The 19,482-nt window shown below is 41.7% G+C and overlaps 1 protein-coding gene and 1 long non-coding RNA gene across 2 annotated transcripts in view; both read left to right on the forward strand.

Annotated features, from left to right (window-relative positions):
* Window positions 1-5,197: 5,197 nt before the first annotated feature.
* On the forward strand, window positions 5,198-6,512 carry LOC119883248. Its single transcript, XR_005440610.1, has 2 exons — window positions 5,198-5,263; window positions 6,076-6,512. It is a non-coding gene; the product is annotated as an uncharacterized LOC119883248 (long non-coding RNA).
* Window positions 6,513-12,553: 6,041 nt separating this feature from the next.
* Window positions 12,554-19,482, forward strand: part of vps53 (VPS53 subunit of GARP complex) — a 32,696-nt gene continuing 25,767 nt past the window's right edge. The window contains exons 1-4 of the mRNA XM_038693871.1: window positions 12,554-12,704; window positions 13,214-13,294; window positions 14,325-14,374; window positions 14,472-14,538. Of these exons, the coding sequence (XP_038549799.1) occupies window positions 12,618-12,704; window positions 13,214-13,294; window positions 14,325-14,374; window positions 14,472-14,538 (285 nt within the window). The 5' untranslated portion in view covers window positions 12,554-12,617. The remainder of the gene's footprint in view (window positions 12,705-13,213; window positions 13,295-14,324; window positions 14,375-14,471; window positions 14,539-19,482) is intronic.

The raw sequence follows: 19,482 nt of genomic DNA on the forward strand, positions 1-19,482 counted from the left end.
CTTTCTTTGTTTGCTTTGCATTATTTTGAAGGTAATCTCTCCATTGGAAAAATGAGAAAAGGTTAGAAAGAGAAAGAGGCAAAAAAAGTGTTGATGATGGACTGGACACTGAGAGTTTCAGCAGATATACAGTGCTTAAAAACTGAACGCTGCTTCTCCATGTTTAGTTTTGACTCTGAGGACAGAAATCAGAGCTGTCCCAGATGACGTGAGTGGTCTGGATGGTTCATAATGTAGCAGAAGATCAGAACCCCTAAACAATTCAGTGCTTCATAAACCAACAGTGAGTTTACTGCTTTATGTTAGGGCTTCTGTATGCATGTTTTGACAGATTAAACCAGAATCCAGTGGAATTCGATTATGGTAAAGAGTAAGTGGCAGTGGATTGACCAGAGAGTGTTGGGCACTGTTCAATTGTTAAATGTTTGAAACACACACATTATAAGTGGTTTAAACTTGCCAGAACTCCCAATCAGCTCATTTGCTGTTAATTCCAGAAGTGGATTTTCTTTCAGATCCCAGAAATCCAGTCTGATGAAGTGTGTGTTTGCCTGTGTGTGCATGCGCGTGTGTGTCAATGCAACAGCTTGAAGGCACATTTATCTGGCAATGGAAATGAATGAGTCCAGTGAACTAATTACACAGCTGTAATGTACTCATCAATATTTAGGGGTAATCACAGTCTTAACAGGTACTGATCACGCCTGAGAAGAGGAGAGAAGATGAGAGAGACATGACCCTGAATCATCCATTGTATTTTAAACAAGGCTTATGTACAATATATAATAATTATGTACAAAAACAAAATTGAAATGGACAGTATGCATTTAAACCTTTAAAGTGGCTCCTCTGGGACTCTATAAACATAAAGCCTATTATTGTTCTTTAGCTTCAAGTCCAGCTAATTTTGAACATGCCTCTCAAAGCAAGAAACAAGAGTACTAAATCTGGAATCCACTGATTACAATGAACACATAGACTAGGTTGAATTAGGAAAGATAGAGCTCTAAGCCGCATTCAAGTGCAATTCCATTGAGCTGGAAATTAGATGAAGTCAGTCTCATAATGTGAAGAATATTGAATGTTCATATGCAAATCCTCATCATGCATTTTCTGTTTTCTTTCAATCTCCATCTTTTAATTCTTTCTTGTACTCTCCTTTTTGTGGCCTCTCTCCCTCCACATGATTTATTGTCTCATGCTCTCTTTCCCTCCACATCATCTCTGTATTTTTCACATTCCCCGCCTCGATTCCATGAAAGGAACTTTGGCACAAAGCCTCCCTCTAACTCAAAAATACCCAGAGAGAGAGACATGGTTGGGAAAACAGTTGGAACATTAAAAAAACAGTAGAACAGAAAGAAACACCATGGGAGACAGAGTGAAAGAGAGCAACAGATTCATGCATGTAATTACCCTGTCGATTTCTCTGACAGACATTGAAATCAAGATTCAGAGAGGAAGAGAGAGAGATTGAGATGGAAATAGTGCTGTAATGTCTTGTGATCTGCCACTATTATGGCCACTACAGGGTGCTTTGATTAGTCCTACACATCCTGCCACAAAAGGTACACAGATACTCACACAGACACACTCACGCACCCCACACTCTGTCATGTCACACACCCCTTCACGGTCATTCGCATGCACACACGCAAGCAATCCCGGTAATTCTCTGGTTTGTCATAGCACTTGCCAGCTCAGTTGTATGAACCAGAAAAAGGGGCAACTAACAAAAAAACTGAAGGACAGACAAAAAGAGGAAAAATGAAACAAACGAAAAGTGAGAAATGTAAATTTGCAAACAAACACAGACAGATGGAGGAGTGAGAGTGGGGAGAAAGTAAATCCTGAGGATTTATTTTAATGAAAAGGAAATTGTTTTTTTATGTTAGAAGAAGGAGATTCTTGTCTATCCTGAATGTGATACATGGTCATGATTCACTTTTAATACTGATGCTTATTTTATTTTTTACCATGCTTCATTACAGGAAAAGGATTTAATTCCCCCTCAATTGTATCCAGGTTGTGGAGAGACCCTTTTTTGGTGTTAAAACAGCAAATTCTGGGTGACATGTCCTCCCAAGTGCTGATTTAGATCCCTGAACAATTTGTTCTCTAGCTTGTCTTTATTGTCTCTCATATAAATTGAGACATAGTGTAATTAAAATTGGACATTTGACATTTGATTTTTTGTTTTTCTTAAGTTTTTTTGTGGGATTGATGGATTCAATTTCTCTTTATTGTAATGACACAATGAGAGAAGTACAGAACAGAACAGTACATTTGTGTAAGACAGATGATAAATCTTAAAGGAATTATTTTACATTTTTGGAAAACATGCTTATCTGGTTTCTTGCCAAGAGTTAGATGAAAAGATTGACATCACTCTGCACAATAAATATGAAGCTAGGAGATGGCTAGATTTTGGCTTAAAGACTAAAAACAGACAAACAGCTCCTGGCTCTGTCCAAAGGTAACAATATCCACCTACCAGCACCTCTAGAGCTTACTAACTGGCACACTATATTTCATTTGTTTGATTCGTACACTTTTAAGGAAAAGTATTGAACCTTCAGTTAGTGGGGATGCTATACACACACGCATACAATACACACTCCCAGTTGCGACTGGTTGCTCTCCGTGTGGTCATAAAAAACAAGGTCACTCCCCACATCTTGGGCATGCCAACTCCACAGGCGACCATGCTACCAAGGTTATTAAATGGACCATCTGTCACTACACACACGCACCATATACATACACATGCATGTGCGTAAAAGCAAATGCACTCACTATACATGGACACACACCCATAAGAGCAAGGTGTTCATTTGGGTCTTTAGGATTCAGTGGATTTTCTATATTTTACTCTATTGCTTATAGAAAGACATTTGGACTCTCATGTAGCACATATGCTATACAAGTTTTGCATGGTTTTCGGCTACAATGTGTCAAATCAGCTGTAGGGGAAACCGGGTGTGGTTATAACACCAATGGGAGATAAGATAGGAGTCATGCGATCATTTCAGTATTTACCTTCTTCCTCCCTGATCCCACATGATGGTTATCAAGGCTGGAAAAAGGCACATTCAGAATACATAGAGAATGTTACGGGGTGTGGTGTGTGGACAGAGGACCCAAATGCAGCACTCCGAGGGTAGGAGGTTTATTGGAGGGAAAAAGGGGGAGAGGGACTGGAAGGGAGGGAGAGGAGGACGTCGGGGGAAGTACAGGCATAGGGAACCAAGGAGACACGGGGCCAGGGAGCCGGGGAACACAGGGGCCGAGGAAGCGAGGAGAGGCGGGGGAACAGGGAGGACGCCGTGAGGGAAGTCCAAAGAGGAGTGGGCCAGTGGATGAGCCCAGCCGAACAGAGGACGAGGGTGAGTGTACCTGGGAGGGAAACAGACAGAGAGGCAAGGTTAGGGAAGACAGCGACAAGGCACAGGGTAAATGTGAAAAAAAAAAAACAAGGAACATGAAAGCCTGAACGTGGGGATGGCACCGGGTATGGAGCAACGACGATCAAGCGAGGATGGTGTGGAGAACCGGGGTTGAAATACAGGCTGGGATGAGGTTGATTACTGGCAGGTGTGGCAGGCTGACGAGGTGGATGATGAGTTGCAGGTGCAGGTAGTTGGCTGGGCTCAGGAGCAGAGGGAGAGAGAGCACACAGGGGAGAAAACACAGGGAGGCAGGCAGAGAACAGGAAACCAAGGAAAAAAAAAAAAAAAAAAAAAAAAGCAGAAAATCTGATAAAAGTAGAAAAACCAGGACACTCACCGTCAGCCGGGCTGCCACCACAACAGGGCCCCCTCCTCAATGGACGCCTCCCGGCGGCCTTCCTATCGGACAAGGGGTTTGGCAGACGAACACAGGGGGGAGAAAGTCGTACTGGGGTCTGGCTGATGGGGGTCCAGGGTCCAAAACCAAACTGGGAATTCAGGGAGGGCTTCAGGACAGGGAAGGGTTAGGGGAACGGGCAGGGCTGAACTGAAGACTCAGGGCTAGACAGGGTGCCAGAGGGTAGAGCTGGGGGACTAGAGAGTGCGGAGTTCGGGCGGACGTCCCGTGGGAGGAGCAGAGGGACCAAGGGGTTCGGGTGGATGTCCCGAGGGCGGAGCAGGGGAGCCAGGTTGGTCCGGCGGGCAGCGGCCGGTCCGTCCGCCAACAGAACACGGCGAGCAGGGGTCGGCCGGACCACCGGCGGGGCTGATGCCGGTCCGTCCGCCGACAGAGCACGAGGAACAGGCTGGGGGCCAGCGGCGCTGGCAGGCATGGGGGCAGGCTGGGGGCTGGTGGCTGGGGTCTGGCTACACAGGGAAATGCTTCCCAGCCTGCAACTAGCGGGTTGGGTAGGAGACCACCGAGGGCTAGCAGGGAGATGGAAAAATCTGGCCAGCCACTCTGGGACGGCGTCTCTCAGCCAAGGCCTCTGTGACACCTTTACCTGGCCAGAGGTCAAAAGCGCCAGCTTGTAGCCCGTGTGAGTCGAGCCCCTCCACTTCTCCTCGCACAGCTGACTAGCTTCCTCCTGATGGGCGGTTGCTGGGTCCATAGTTGGCTTGATCGTTCTGTTACGGGGTGTGGTGTGTGGACAGAGAGGACCCAAATGCAGCACTCAGAGGGTAGGAGGTTTATTGGAGGGAAAAAGGGGGAGAGGGACTGGAAGGGAGGGAGAGGAGGACGTCGGGGAAGTACAGGCACAGGGAACCAAGGAGACAGGGGGCCAGGGAGCCGGGGAACACAGGGGCCAAGGAAGCGAGGAGAGGCGGGGGAACAGGGAGGATGCCGTGAGGGAAGTCCAAAGAGGAGTGGGCCAGTGGATGAGCCCAGCCGAACAGAGGACGAGGGTGAGTGTACCTGGGAGGGAAACAGACAGAGAGACAAGGTTAGGGAAGACAGCGACAAGGCACAGGGTAAACGTGAAGAAAGCCTGAACGTGGGGATGGCACCGGGTATGGAGCAACGACGATCAAGCGAGGATGGTGTGGAGAACCGGGGTTGAAATACAGGCTGGGATGAGGTTGATTACTGGCAGGTGTGGCAGGCTGACGAGGTGGATGATGAGTTGCAGGTGCAGGTAGTTGGCTGGGCTCAGGAGCAGAGGGAGAGAGAGCACACAGGGGAGAAAACACAGAGAGGCGGGCAGAGAACAGGAAACCAAGGAAAAAAGCAGAAAAACTGATAAAAAGTAGAAAAAACCGGGACACTCACCGTCAGCTGGGCTGCCACCACAACAGAGAAAACTAAATTTAAGGTAAGAAAGGAAATTTTTTGACCAAGACTATATTTTGTTTAGTATCTGTATTATTGTAGAAATTGTAGGACTTGTATTAAATTAAAATTTAGTGATGTGATGCACTTTCCCCCCCCCGCTAATTTCAAACCACTATGCTAATACAGCTAGTTACAACCATCCCCTTTAAGGACTTTCTTAATTTTAGTATTTTTACCCTGTGTGAGTGCCCTGTCTCTGGGCCCAGGAAGTCTTCACTCCGGGGTTACCAGCATTCATTTGTCAGCACTGTGACCAGTGCTTGAAGTGGTGCCAGTACTGCCCATTCACAAGTTGGTGTGTGTATTGGCACACATCTCTTCCCCACTCGGTCTCTGCCAGAGGAGAGGGCAGAAAAAAGAAGTGCTGGTGTGTAAGAAAATGTCCCAGTACACTGAAGAGTCAAATGTAGACGTGCCTGTAGCAGTGATTATTGGCCCACTATAAGCACCAGCTGACTCTGATTAAGAATATACGCACATTGAGACACACACACACACACAGATGTTTTGTTAGATATAAAGATGTACAAAGAGTGTTAAAGGTGTTGACAGTCCCCCGAAGCCCCCTACCCTTACCATAACCATCAGAAATGTTTGTGCCGAAACCTAAGTGAGTGACTTTATGCATGTCGACCAGCTAACCCTACAGCTGTAGGGTTAGTCCCTTTTGTGTTGCTGCGGCGTGGCAAACTGTGGCGTTTCATACAGATGCTGAAGGGTACCTTTAGTGTCAAATAATTACGCTTTGTCATGTCTGTCTGAAATATCGGTAATGACGTGTTGTCATTTCAGCCTCTGACTGAAACAAGCTATAAAAGCCTCCTTGCTCCTGTCTTCAAGGCCCCTCCTCTCAAAGCCCACTGTCTTCTGATTGGCCAAGACCTGAAGCATGTTACCAGGCTTTTGTTGCCGCTGAGCAGAACACTGAGCGCAGCTGTGCGGAGCACACAGGGATTTCTTTTAAATACTTTAACCTCATTATTTGAAGCTTTGATCATGTTTAACATGTACATCCAACATTGTAAATAAGTCATAAAATACGGAAAAGCATAATAGGTCTCCTTTTGATGTTGCATTCTTTGTTATACGTTTTATTGCTTCATTTTATTTTATGCAATCCTTTTATGGCATATTTATTCATTTATTTATAGAAGCTACTAAGTTCAATGGTTCTACTGTATCTCGTTGTATTTTATGTGCAATGACAATAAAGTCTCTATCTATCTTGATGTAGGACTTATTATGTACAATAGAAATATAAGTATTTTATAGAATAATTGCAGGATTAGGGGCTATAGCCCTCAAAGCTAGCATGCTAACCAAGCCCCTAGCAAGAAAGATGGCTTACCGCTTCTATTAATTCCCATGCTGTTGTTAGCATGGTGCAAAGAGGGCGCTACATTTCCTGCAGGAATCGCTTTGTGAACAACAGCTACATGTCACACTGTTTATTCAACTCGTAAAAATGTGTTGTCTTTAAATCCACACTGACATCCCCATGTTCCTGTTAAACCTACAATTTACATAAGTGATTAAATAATTTGTATCACAGGAAGTCATCCTTCTGCACACCATATCTGTAAATAAATTAATGCAATCATTTGGAATTTGCCTGCCACTGTGACAATTACAACATGGAAATCTTGTTGTTGAATTCATTTAAGAGTTAAAATTAACCATCATTCTGTTTTCCTTGGGCTTTGAGACAAATAAGGCTCTTAATCCACCATGACAGATAATCTTGGCAAAATAAGATGATTGTGGTGCTTGTCAAATCTTCATATTAAATTTAACCTTGACACTTAAATCTGCATGTTAATTTTAACTGATAAAAGGAGGGTTAAAACCGTATGCTCCTATTATGCTTAGTGTCACAAACAGCAGCATGTGGGTACTGCACCACAAAGGACTAATGGCATGGTGCATTCCAGGGCTGTCGGGATATCAAATGTTCACTACTCGATTTTCATAATAAAAGTAATAAAGAAAATTCATCTTTAATTATCTATTATATCCACTATATATTGTGCTTCATGGCACGTATACAAGAAAGCGACAACTTTTATTTTCCCCCAAACTTTACCTCACCTAACCCTTTATCAAATGAACTGCTTCTTTAATGATAGCATGGACCTCAGTTTGGGAGTAATATAAAATTTCAAACATTTGTAGATGAGTGGTGGAGGCCAAATGGGAAAAGAAAGAGCTTGCATGGCAAGATCAGTTTTCAAGCCTTATCAAAAAGCTGTGTAGAGGCTGCTTGAAGACTTGTTGGAGTGCAAAGCATCTATTCTGCCAGACTTGAATCTCTGCCTTGTGAGTTTTTATCTGCTATAGTAGCTCTTCACCTACAGTGACACTGGTAGTAGATTGGTTGCAGATTGTTTTTTTTTCATGCTGTTTTCCACTTCTTCATGCACTGCGATCATCTTTAAGAGGCCAGACAAGCTGTTTCGATCCTGAGGGCTAGAAGCAGCTGGTCCAAAAACCTATTTGGATGAATTGCAGACAATAGACATGAGATCCAAGATGCATGTTTATTACTTTGTAGTGCTCATACAGGTCTATGCAAATGGTGGGTTTCATGTCCCTCACCAGGTTGTTCCTAGAGGCAAGTGATAGCACAGAACATGAATAGATGCAAAAAATGTTTTTTACTCATGAAATGTTGCCTCCTTGCCACAGGGGTAAAAATCCTAAGCCAGTCAGAGGTTGTAGCCAATTTGTTCTCAAGCGTTTTGGTGAAGTCTAATAAATTGAACAAAATTTATTCCAAAAACTTTGGCATTTGCTGCTGATTGAGGTTGCTTCCTTAAGACATCCTTATAGAGTAGATGCTGCGTGCCTGGGTGAATCCACAGGTTAGGATAGGATAACAGCTAAATATATGTAGTTATAAATATTGCACTAATATACAGTGACTTATTCTTGTAAACAGGTTTTGGTCATTATATGCAGTGTTTCCCCACCTTAATTCTACATATAGTCAGCATGCTTTTACTATTTTGAAAATTAAACAAATCCTTCAATACACAAGACACTGATGTGACAATCTTTGGAAATCTCGTCAAGCAGAACATCTTGGACTGGATGTTGAGGGGAATTTGGTTTCTGCTTACATCGTTGCTTCCTTTTCTTCTAGGAGTAGTTAAACCCCTGGACCACACTCCAAGCCTTGACTGCTGCATCCACTTTGCAAATCTTCAGTGCTTTTCCGCAAATTAGGCTCAAAGCTGATTTTGGGTGGAAGGCTTTCAGCATAGCCTTAGAGATGGTGATGAGTGGTGACAAACAGACACTCTCAAGTCAGTTTCCCACTAAGAGTTTGTTTGACTGTTGGACATTTTTACCACATGGACACTCAGGTAAAAATGTACACATACAGATTTAATTTAACATATTGGTATGTTAAATTAAATGAACTGTGTGGGTGTGCTGCCATGCTTGTAGAGTAGTTAAAACACAAATTCATATTCATGAAATTAGATTTGTAGCTCAAACTTGCAAGTTTAGTAAGGGTCTCATTCTAAGGACTTTGAAACAACTGTTCACATAAGTGCTCTAATTCTTGACCTCTTCATGACCGCTGAAAGAAATCGTGTCCATCGCCACAAACAAGCCCAGGACCTTGTGATGACTTCATCCTGACATGCACTAATCTCATCTGCCTTTCTTTTCCTCTCCATAGACTCAAGTATGCTTTGCCTTGCTGAACCACTTGCTTTTGCTTGACCTGAACTCTCTTGTTTCTTGAACTCTGCCAAGCCAACAGAAAAAGGGGAAAAAAGCCATTAGTGACAACAGCAGCATAGTCAGCTCGGGCATTAGCAGCAAATGGCTTTCCATAAGCTATCAGAGACCGTCTGGCTAATTAAGTGCTATCATGACTGTGGTTATCTACTTATTCTGTCCAATCAGCTTTTTCCACTACAGTTTAAAGAGAGACATTGTGCTTTTGACTCCACTACATTTATCTGACAGCTATAGTTACTTGTTAGTTTGCAGATAAAGATTTTACATAAACTATATAAAGAAATGATACGCTTGTAAAATACAATGCATTGTTAAATATAAAACCAATGGATTACCTCTACCTACTGGACCCTTACAAATAAGGAGCATTAGAGCCCCTTGCTTCATGATTCAAATGTTAGAATTTCCACCAAAGATGTTTCATTTAAATCAATGTTCCAGGCCCAGAAAGGTAATATGCCACAAAAAAAAGAAAATTATTAAAAGTTAATTCTGTGAAGATTGTGACAAATGACCCCTTAGATTTACCATGTGATCCTTTGGAGGGGGGCCAGACCTCTAGTTTGGGTACCACTGGATTTAACAACGTGACAGTATATAAAGTAGTTAAAATTAGCTCCACCAGCTACAACAATAAAATGCTCCCTATGGATTGATGAATCGATATTATAGAATCTAACAATATAGAATATAAACACACATACAACTCAAGAGGGCCATTTTCTATGTTTTGTAATTGGTCCAGTAGATTGCTTTAGCCGGCAGCTGCAAAACGAGCTGCAACATAATCCTTGCGGGCAACTGCAACCGTCAAAAGTGTGTCTACTTGTTTTTGCCACTGACAGGCTCAGATTGTTATTCTGTGTTTAAGTGTCTGACAACATTATGGAAAGGATGCCCACAGAAACAAACCTTTTTGTTAAAGAGAAAGATGACTTCTCCTTGAACGAGACTTCTGTTTCTGGTTTAACAAACAGGTCTGTCTCTGTAGGGATCCTTTCCACAATGCTGTCAGACAGTGAACATCAATCAGAGTCTGTCAGTGAAAAATAAGCACCTTCGTGAGGATGCGTACCTTCACATTAAAGGGCTAGTTCAACATTTTGGAAAATATGCTTATTTGCTCTCTTGCAGAGAGTTACATGAGAAGATACCATGTCCTTACGGGAAAAATATGGCTGGATCCAGCAGCTAGTTAGCGTAGAATGAAGACTGGAAACTGCAGAAAAAAGCTGTCCTGGTTCCTCGCTTTATGCTCAGCTATGCAAACTGGCTGCTGGCTTCAGATTTATATTGAATGTATAGATGTGTGAGTGGTATAGATCCTCTCACCTAAATTTCTGCAAGAAAGCAGAAATCCCAAACTATTCCTTTGATACCGTTACATGTAATGTAGTATTTCTCATGGTTATATTATTATTATAATTTTACAAGTAAGCAGATGTCTACACCGCTGGATTATGCTTTTGTAGCATTAAGCCTATCATACACACTATCATCTTAACTAAACCATGACACACATTTTCAAATAAAACATTATGCTTGTTTGCAGTGTTAGTTGTGACCCCTGGAGAGTTGTGCAACATGATGTGTTTCCTCTGTGAGAGAAATTTATACCGGCCATGTGACCGCTGCTCTGTCAACAACACAATACACTAGCACCACCATCCTCTTTCTCTCATTGCTTTTCTTTCACCTCCACTGTGTTCCACTCTCGCCCTCCTTCACGTTTTAGTACATTCCTTTAAACATGCCACACAACATTTGTTTGCCTGTGAATGTTAGCAATTTCATCATAAGCCTTTGCAACTTTATCCTATGAGTCACGTCTTGTTCTCCTCCTTTTTCACCTTCTCTGATACCCTATTGATTTCCATACCTATAAATAACATCCGGTTAAACCTGATACCACCATTTCTGTCTCCTGCTCTCTTTTCTGTCCTCTTTTCCCCCTTCATTCTTTGATACTGTGTCTTCCACTCTCCTCACTCTTCTATCATCTTCTGCTTTTCACCACTCCACTACTCTCCTTCTTTCCTCTCCTCTCTCTATCTGCAACACTTCTTCGCTTATTCTACGTAGTACTTTAAATGCTGTACTAAAAGCTCTCTTATGGGTTTGCCTCTCTTTGGAATGAAACGAAACAGTATAATGCTCACAAGCTGTGGCTTATGGGAGTGTGTGTGTGTGTGTGTGTGTGTGTGTGTGTGTGTGTTGCTTATTTTTGGAACAGCAGGGGGCAGTGCTGCTCCTTAAATGGCGATGCGTGCACAGATGACAGCAATATGTCACTATAGTAGGGGCCCAGTTGAGCAGGCACACTGTCAGTGGAATCATGTTAGCCTACAGGTCAGGACAGAGAAACCCATGGTATATTAAATCAGAGAGGAGCTATATGAGGAGATTTGAAGGCTTGTGGAAGACAAACAATCTGGGAAGAGGTTGTGAGCCACGGCTGTGTAAAAACATATTAAAATATTCTGAGAGAAGATCTCAGGTCACACCTCAGCTCACGCAGGGCTTTTTGGGATGGAGTTGGAATAAAAAGGGAAAAGTGCATGTTTTCTATCTACATTGGATATAATTTATGTATAATTATTATGAAAGTTTGTTTAAATACATACAGCCATGAATGCATTCAGGAGAATAAGCAGGGTGATGTGTCCACACGCTCCTCATGAGTTCCTGCTGTCTCTTGCGTGTTGGAGATCATGATCCTGTGAAGCCAGAGGGAAGGAATCATCCACAAACAACAACAGAGATACCTTCATCTTAGTTATTTCAGTTGAGTTGTAAAATGAGAAAGCTGAGATGAAGATGCATGGATTTATTTATTAGTTTGTAGGGTCAATCAAAGGCACTTTAAAGAGGTAGAAAGGATCTTTCTCTGTGATTAAATTTGCACCTAATGTCAGACAGGAAAGGGATGTGGGAGAAAGAAGAAGTGAGAGATGTATGTGGGCAATCTTATCTCCAGTGTTGGGAAGGTTAGTTTGGAAATGTAATAGGTTACCGATAACATGTTACCCTGTTTGTATATGTAATGTAATAGCAGTGTAAGTATTTAATTTACTTCTTCAAAGTAATTTAACTTGTTACATTTCATTACTTTTTGATTACTTTTCTAAATTTCTAATGAAAGTTTTCCACTGTTAACCATTTTCAAAAGACAGCTTGAGAGGGAATTTAACTGGCAGACTGGTGATGCTGCAAATTCAAACATGAGAACCCATCAAATGCATCAGAAAAGCATCAAACTTTACTAAACAGCTGTGACTGGAAATGGAAAAGGAAGACATCGTGCACATGTAAAACATGCAAAGCAACAAAATGAATATTATTTAACATAAAGACTATTCAGACGTAAACTCCTACAGTAACTGTAATGGATTGCAGTTACATTTATTTTGTAATTAAATTACCTGACCCAACACTGCGAACCTCTTTGTTCATTTCTCATGTTTTGTCTCTAACTTCCCGACTGCCCTGAAAGCACCGTGTTCTCTAACGTCATCGGGTATCCCACAAGCCTTTTCACCAGGAAGTGTAATGCCGGACAGGTCTCCGGTTTTGTTTTGACGATGATGGAGGAGGAAGAATTTGAATTTGCTGAGGATTTGGAGGCTGTTTTGCATCTAACCCCAGAGGTGCAACATGCCATTGAACAGGTAACCGTTTGACCTCGGTACTTTTGTAGTTCTTAAAAACATAGCAGCGGGTGTTGCTAACACACGGCCAGCTGTTAGCAGTCTAACCCATCTTGTGGGTACACTGGATGTGACAGGGCTGCATTACGACTTCTAGCTATAAAACAAGTTTTCCCCCCGCTATATTAACTGTATTTAGCTCACAGAAAAGTTTGTCAGATAGTTCAAGTCTTAGGGTAAACGTTTACGTTAGCTGGAACTAATGCGTGGCGTTAGTTTACGAACCTGTCTTTGCCTTTGACCCTTGGGTGATTGTCGACATGTATAAAAGCATCTGAAATTACACACGATTCATTTAACAATATGTATGTGGAGGTTGTGGGTAAGTTATTTCAGGAAGTCATTAAATAACGGTACAAGGCATCACCAGTTTGCATGTTGAAGTCACCCCTTTACGTCATCAAATATTCAGTGTAACGCCAGTCAGCCATGACTGTTTGATTTAACGTCGTTTGTCTGTTGTGAACCAGGTTTTCCCCAGCCAAGACCCACTTGACAGAGCAGACTTCAATGCTGTGGAATACATCAACACTCTGTTCCCCACCGAGCAGGTACAGTGAAGTGACACAGCAACTTGAATCTTGACACTGGTGACATGCATGCTGGTGTCCTTTTAGGTGTGGTCCAATACGATAATTAAAATATGACTCAAGTAGATTGAGAGTTTTTGCCGGTTTACATAAGAAAATAACAGGCCATTTTCAACGAACACATGCTGATTTGTCACAGTAGATATAGGCCCAGGTATTACTGTAAATAATAATAAATAATGACCCCGTTCTGCTCAGGTGTCCCAGTTAGCAATGAGCACAATACCAGGACCCTGAGAAACTGAAGCAGCTAAATGAAAATCGGCTAATTTTATTATTTACACCTGTGCTTTTCCTACTGTTCCATGTCAAAATGTCTCTGTCCTGTTGATCTTTGGTTTATAAATGCTTAATGCTAATAATAGTTAATGCTTCCAATGCATCCAGATGTCTGTGAGTGTATATGTAAATGCACATTTACATGTATGTACTTGCACTTTGTTTTAATGTAGATAGTATACATCCATGAACATATCTATGTCTCCATGAGGGGTCACTGTAGCCCTACAGTTTGTGCTTATATACTGTAGAAGGGCTCCTAGCAGTGTGCATGCATGTTCACCTAATCAGGTTTTGTGCAAAATAATTCAACAGGTTGGGGGTTGAACCAGCCCTGCATTTGACATGTAGATGTAATAGAACATATATGTATTATTTAGAGAGAAGTGTTTAAGCACAAATGCATAAAATCTCATAAAGTACATTTTTTGTTCGGAGGCGACGTTATGTTGTGTGTAAAATATAGGAAGGGACAGCAGGTTTAGGTACCAGAATGATATGATGAAGGAATATTACTCATAGAAAAGAGTTATGTGTATAATTAAGTAATCCATTCCTTCTCCACTGTACAAACAGTATGTGCTTTGTTGACCTCTCAGACAGTTGCAAGTGACAACACAGTTTCAAGTCAACCATTATGATTTTTGGAGGTATCTAGTAAAAAGGTTTCTTCCCGTTGTCCTTGATTCCCTGTCTTTGTATTTCCCCTCAGTCTTTGGCTAATATTGATGACGTGGTAAACAAGATTCGTCTAAAGATTCGGTGAGTTCATGTCAATGACTTAATGAGACATTACTTTTTATTGTTTGTATTTTACCCTCAACGTGACCAAGTGTCGTTTTTGTGATGACTTTGATAGGCGCCTGGATGACAACATCAGGACAGTGGTGAGAGGCCAGACCAATGTGGGCCAGGACGGCAGACAGGTGAGTTGAGCTGCTAGTCGTAGTGTAATGCTCAGACAAAACTGATTGACTTCAAATTGTTCTACAATTAATTTGATCATCTTTCTGGCAAGATGGCAGGGGGAGATTACATTGCTTTTATTTTAGTTAAATTCTTCATTAAATTTCAGAAGCCCTTCAATAATGTGGTGAAGGTGGTAGAGCATAAGTTGTTCGAAAAGGCTGATTGATATATGTGTTGGTCTGAAATTGAAGGTAAAATCAATTGTACAAACACAGTATGTAGACCATGCAATGGGGGACATTGGGGAGATTGACAACCACCACTGTTCATCACCCGTGGTGTTAAAAACAGCATCCTTCTCCTGAAGTTAGAATGGTGCCGTAGGTTTCTCTCGACCCAGAAAAACATGTTCTTCCCGCTCGTTTGCTCTTTCCTGTCTTCACATTGCTTCCATGGAAAAGGACAAGATGACTCAGAACCATTCCCACTGCTCAAACCGCCCCTCTTTACGGAAAACATGTCTGGGAAATAGATTCCCGTATGTAAATACTTCAGTTTCTTTTAAACCCAGGCTTTTGAGTGTTTGCCGTTTCTTGCGGGAGCATGATGGGAAAAAACAGCCCCTGCTGATTTAATCCAGGTCCATGCTCTGTCAGGGAGTTGTGACTTAAAGTGACACCTTATGGGTGAGCCTTGTATGTTCTCACCAGCTGACATGATTAGATGTGCGTCGTTGTCTGGCCTGGTGGCCCCGTCCTTTCCAGTTAGCTACCGTTTGGTAGCGGAAAGGCTCCTAATCCCCTCCAGACCAATAACATTAAACAGTCACACACAATAATTTTAGTTTGTTTTTCCAACCCCCAGTGCCATTCCATCATTTCCAGAGGGAAAATCATTTCTGCAGACGGAAAGATGGAGAGGTGTTCGTTTCAGGATGGCGACTGAAAAATACAGACAGCAAAAGAATAAGACTAACAAGATCAGCAGTTTAGTCATTTCTGCTGTTGACTGAACTCACTCACTGAGGTGAAAGCAATCCCCAGGCTGAAACCCAAGATGGTAACATTTAGAGAGAAGGATGGGGAGCGCAAGATAGGAGAGGCAAGAAAGTGGAAGACGTCTGGGGAAAGATTTCCCTTGTGTCTTTTCTGTAGGGAGTCCTGTCAGACAGTAATATGCTGCAGGACTGAGAGTATGGAAATGTGAGTGTCTTAGTGGTCAGACCGTGGTAGCTAGTAGACCCTGGTATTTAGTGTGTCGGTGGGTGTGTTACGTGGCAACAAAAAAATTACAATTTCTTTATTGTTAAAAACCTTAATTTGCCATGAGTCCAAATAGGGCTGGACTATAACAATAATTATCGCAATATAATTTTTTTTCAATAACAATATGACAAATGTTCAATAAATATTCAATAAATGTTTGATTTTATTCACTTGAATCATAAACGAATTAGGACTTAATTTTTTATGTAGATATTTATTTTGTTTGTTGTTGAAAAAAGCTTACTTAATTTTACTTGTGCATATTTGTTGACACAGATTCACTGTTTGGCCTCAAGTGTTGACCATAAAGAAGAGTTTAAACCACAAGTAACCATCAGGTTTCTTCAGCTTTCACTCAGGAGCAAAAATCAGCCTTAAAACTCAAAAGAAACAACGATTTGATATTTATCGTGATAATTATCGATATCGAAAGATATGAAACTTCCCAAACATTTTTGGCCATATCGTCCAGCCCAAAGTCCAAGTAGTTTTTGCACAGGCGGTTCCGGTGAGTGAATATAACACAGAAATGGCTATTCCATCACATTAAGACAGATGCATACACACAACACAGCCCCACAAGCCAATTTGGCGACGGTGCGATCGCTGAATAACATGGTGTCCAGTGGCAGAGAGACAGACTCAATTATAATGACACGGACTCTGTCATTAACCAGAGATTTTGACAGTGCGCATATGTGGCTCATTTCTGGCAAATCCAAGCTAATCCTTATAACCTGCATGATTTCATGTGGTCGCAACATTACACGTGCTATTTCCTAAATTGCTGAAGATAATGGCCAATTGTGGGAATCTCCTGACCAGTCTGGCTGTGTTGCACAAAATACACACACAAAACATGTCTGTGTCTGCCAGCTGAGAGTTTCCTACCACACACAGAATGATACGACGTTCTGTCCTGCCCGTTGTCATGACGATGTGTATGCCACATACACACCTGCTCCACTGTCAGCTGAGCTCAATATCATAGTGCAAATGAAGGGTTGTTTTGCATTTATTATCTTTTTTTTTTTTGTATTGAAAATGAAGGAAGTGAATGCATTTTGGTTGGAGTCTATTTATGGAAGTTGGAGGATCTCATTAACTGGAGACCTGCTGTGCATAGGCATACAAACACACACACACACTCACACACCCTAATTGTGAGGCTGTACTTGCTGCTTGCATGGTTTGCAGCCTGTCGTGTGTGTATTGTGTGCATGTGTACTCTTTATATGTCCACTGCAGTATTGAGAGGGCTGCGTTAGAAAAATACAGTGTCGGGTGGTCCTCCTATAGAATCATCATTAATGTAAATATTCAGTGTTAACTGTTCACATGTGCACAGCTTGTTAAAGTAACCATGCTTTCATCTTCTCAGAGCTCTGTCGTACACTGCTTTCTCTCTTCTGTCTCTGAATGTAGAGTTTTGCAGCATTTATAACTCTGTTTTCTGTATTTGTATTTCTTTAAAGAAAATCTGGGTCACTGCAGATTATTACGTTGAGTGACTTTTTCCGTGTAGCATTTTAAATCTGATTATTACATTGTCTGCAAAAACTGTGCCACAATGTTGTTTTCCAGGACTGAATATGAAGGGGAAATTAAACAATCAAGGAAATGCTCAGTAGCAGCATAGTCGCGTATTGCTGTTTATAACCGAATGCATTAGGAACGGTGCTTTGTTATTTTCTGTCAGGCTTAGCTGTGACAGAACATTTTTTTTAACACAAAGGGTGATTCTATACAAAGCATTTCCTTAGCTATTCTTTTCTCTGTTAGGTGAAACACTCTCTCAAAATTGCCTCCCTTAAAAAATGTTAATGTGAAGCGTTGTGCTCAGGAAACGTTCCAACTGTTAAACTAACGCTGTTTGGTTGATCTGACTTATTGTATTTGGGACTAAACTCACATGTACCATTTTATATACACTCAACTTTAGAAAGCTACACTGATATCTGTCAGAGGGAGGAGTGAAGTGCATCCCAAGCTAGTTCAAGTTTTAAAAAATAAGTTCCCCACTCCGTTTTTAAACTTTATAATACTGCCATGTGTGCCATGGAACATGTGCTGTTTATTGCGTTTTAGGGATACACTGGTTTGCATGCCCGTATTTGTGTGTGAGTAGATAGCATCTCGGGCATGGAGGCGCCTTCTGGGCAGTGGTCTCTTTCTGCTTTCCTCAAGGCTAAATACAGGAAATGAGCGCTAGAAAGCGAGCCAGATTGACTCAGCTGAGCCTGCATGAGCGACAATTGCAGGCTTGGAGGTTCTGGCCTCTTTTGCATGCACTTTGTTTGCTCAAGAACTCCCTCAGGGAACCTCTTCAAAAGATTCAGTGGCGCTCCCTTCCTCCCCAATCTCAGATCCAAGAGTAATCACTTAACCTGCCTTAATTTTTCCAATTCATTTATCTAATCAAACAACCAAGAGAAAGAAGGATTCATGCAATGGTGCCATCTTTTACGTTACACTGTCACCAAACGCTGCTCTTTTACTATACTCAGGAAGGAAAATGAATCCTCGGCAGTATTTATGTTTGTGTGTGTATGCGTCTGCATAGTTTTTGTGTGTTTGCTCACTCGCTGTTTCTTAGAGGTGCTTGTAAAAGTGGTAAATTCCTTGCGCAGCTGGTGCCGGCTGTTAGGTGTGTGTGTGTGTGTGTGTGTGTGGGTGGGTGAGAGAGAGAGAGAGACTGAGAGACTGAGGAGAGTCAAAGTGGTGTCACAGTGCCGCCACAGCATCGGGCCAATTACTGTGGCATCAGATGTCTGGGGACAATCTCTGTTTAGGAGCATCAAAGAACAGCTGCCCTGTCAGATGATGGGGAAATAATAGAATAGCACGTTAACCATCTTATACTTGTAACTGTCTAATGTTATCTTATCCGGTCTGGCTTTATAGGCTGTTAAAACTGCTAATAATCTCTTTTGCCTTTATAGTGACAGCCTTTATGCAGAGATTAGCCTCATGACTCAAGCGTCAACCTAAGAACGATCATTGTCAGATATCTGCATAGCTTGTCAATTAGATGGCCCATTAATCAGTTTGACATTGCCCCCATTTTAGAACTGGGAACCGGGTTTAGCAGGGTAATTTTTCACATGAACCCAAGCCAGTGGTGAGCACAGATACACAAAAAAAACAATTTCCCTGGAAATTTGACCCATACTGGCACACCACAGCTGACAGTTATTTCATGCACTTCCCTGCTTCTCACAACACAATGTTATTAGAAGTGTATGTAGTTTTTTTTTTTTTTTTCTTAAGAAATCTAAAGGGAAGTTGATATTTTATGTATGAGGTGATAGATTTTACAATGAAAGTAGAATAAGAAATGAATACATTTTACCATAAGTGAAAAACTGAAAATTTAAAATTTAGTTATTTTATTTAGTAGTAATTAGTTTAGACTGTATAATGGCTCAGCACATTATGACTAGTCTATTATGGCCATTCTCACGCCCACTTATGTCTCATAAGTTGTTTTATCGTTAGTTTTTTGGGTTGATACCATTCGTTACACAGATGTGTAAAATTTAACCATTTTTGACCACTCATTTTTCAGCAATTGGATGGCAAGCATTTCTGCTCAGAAACCCCCTTATTGTCAATATACGTAGGATTTATACATCTTCTGAATACCCCAGGTCTCTAGTTTATGGTTGTAAAGTTTCTTGAGGCTGAGATTGTCCT

The sequence above is a fragment of the Micropterus salmoides genome, unplaced genomic scaffold (assembly GCF_014851395.1).
Source record: "Micropterus salmoides isolate LMB-PRFRI ecotype aquatic unplaced genomic scaffold, ASM1485139v1 Ms_hic_scaffold_3, whole genome shotgun sequence".
NCBI lineage: Eukaryota > Metazoa > Chordata > Actinopteri > Centrarchiformes > Centrarchidae > Micropterus > Micropterus salmoides.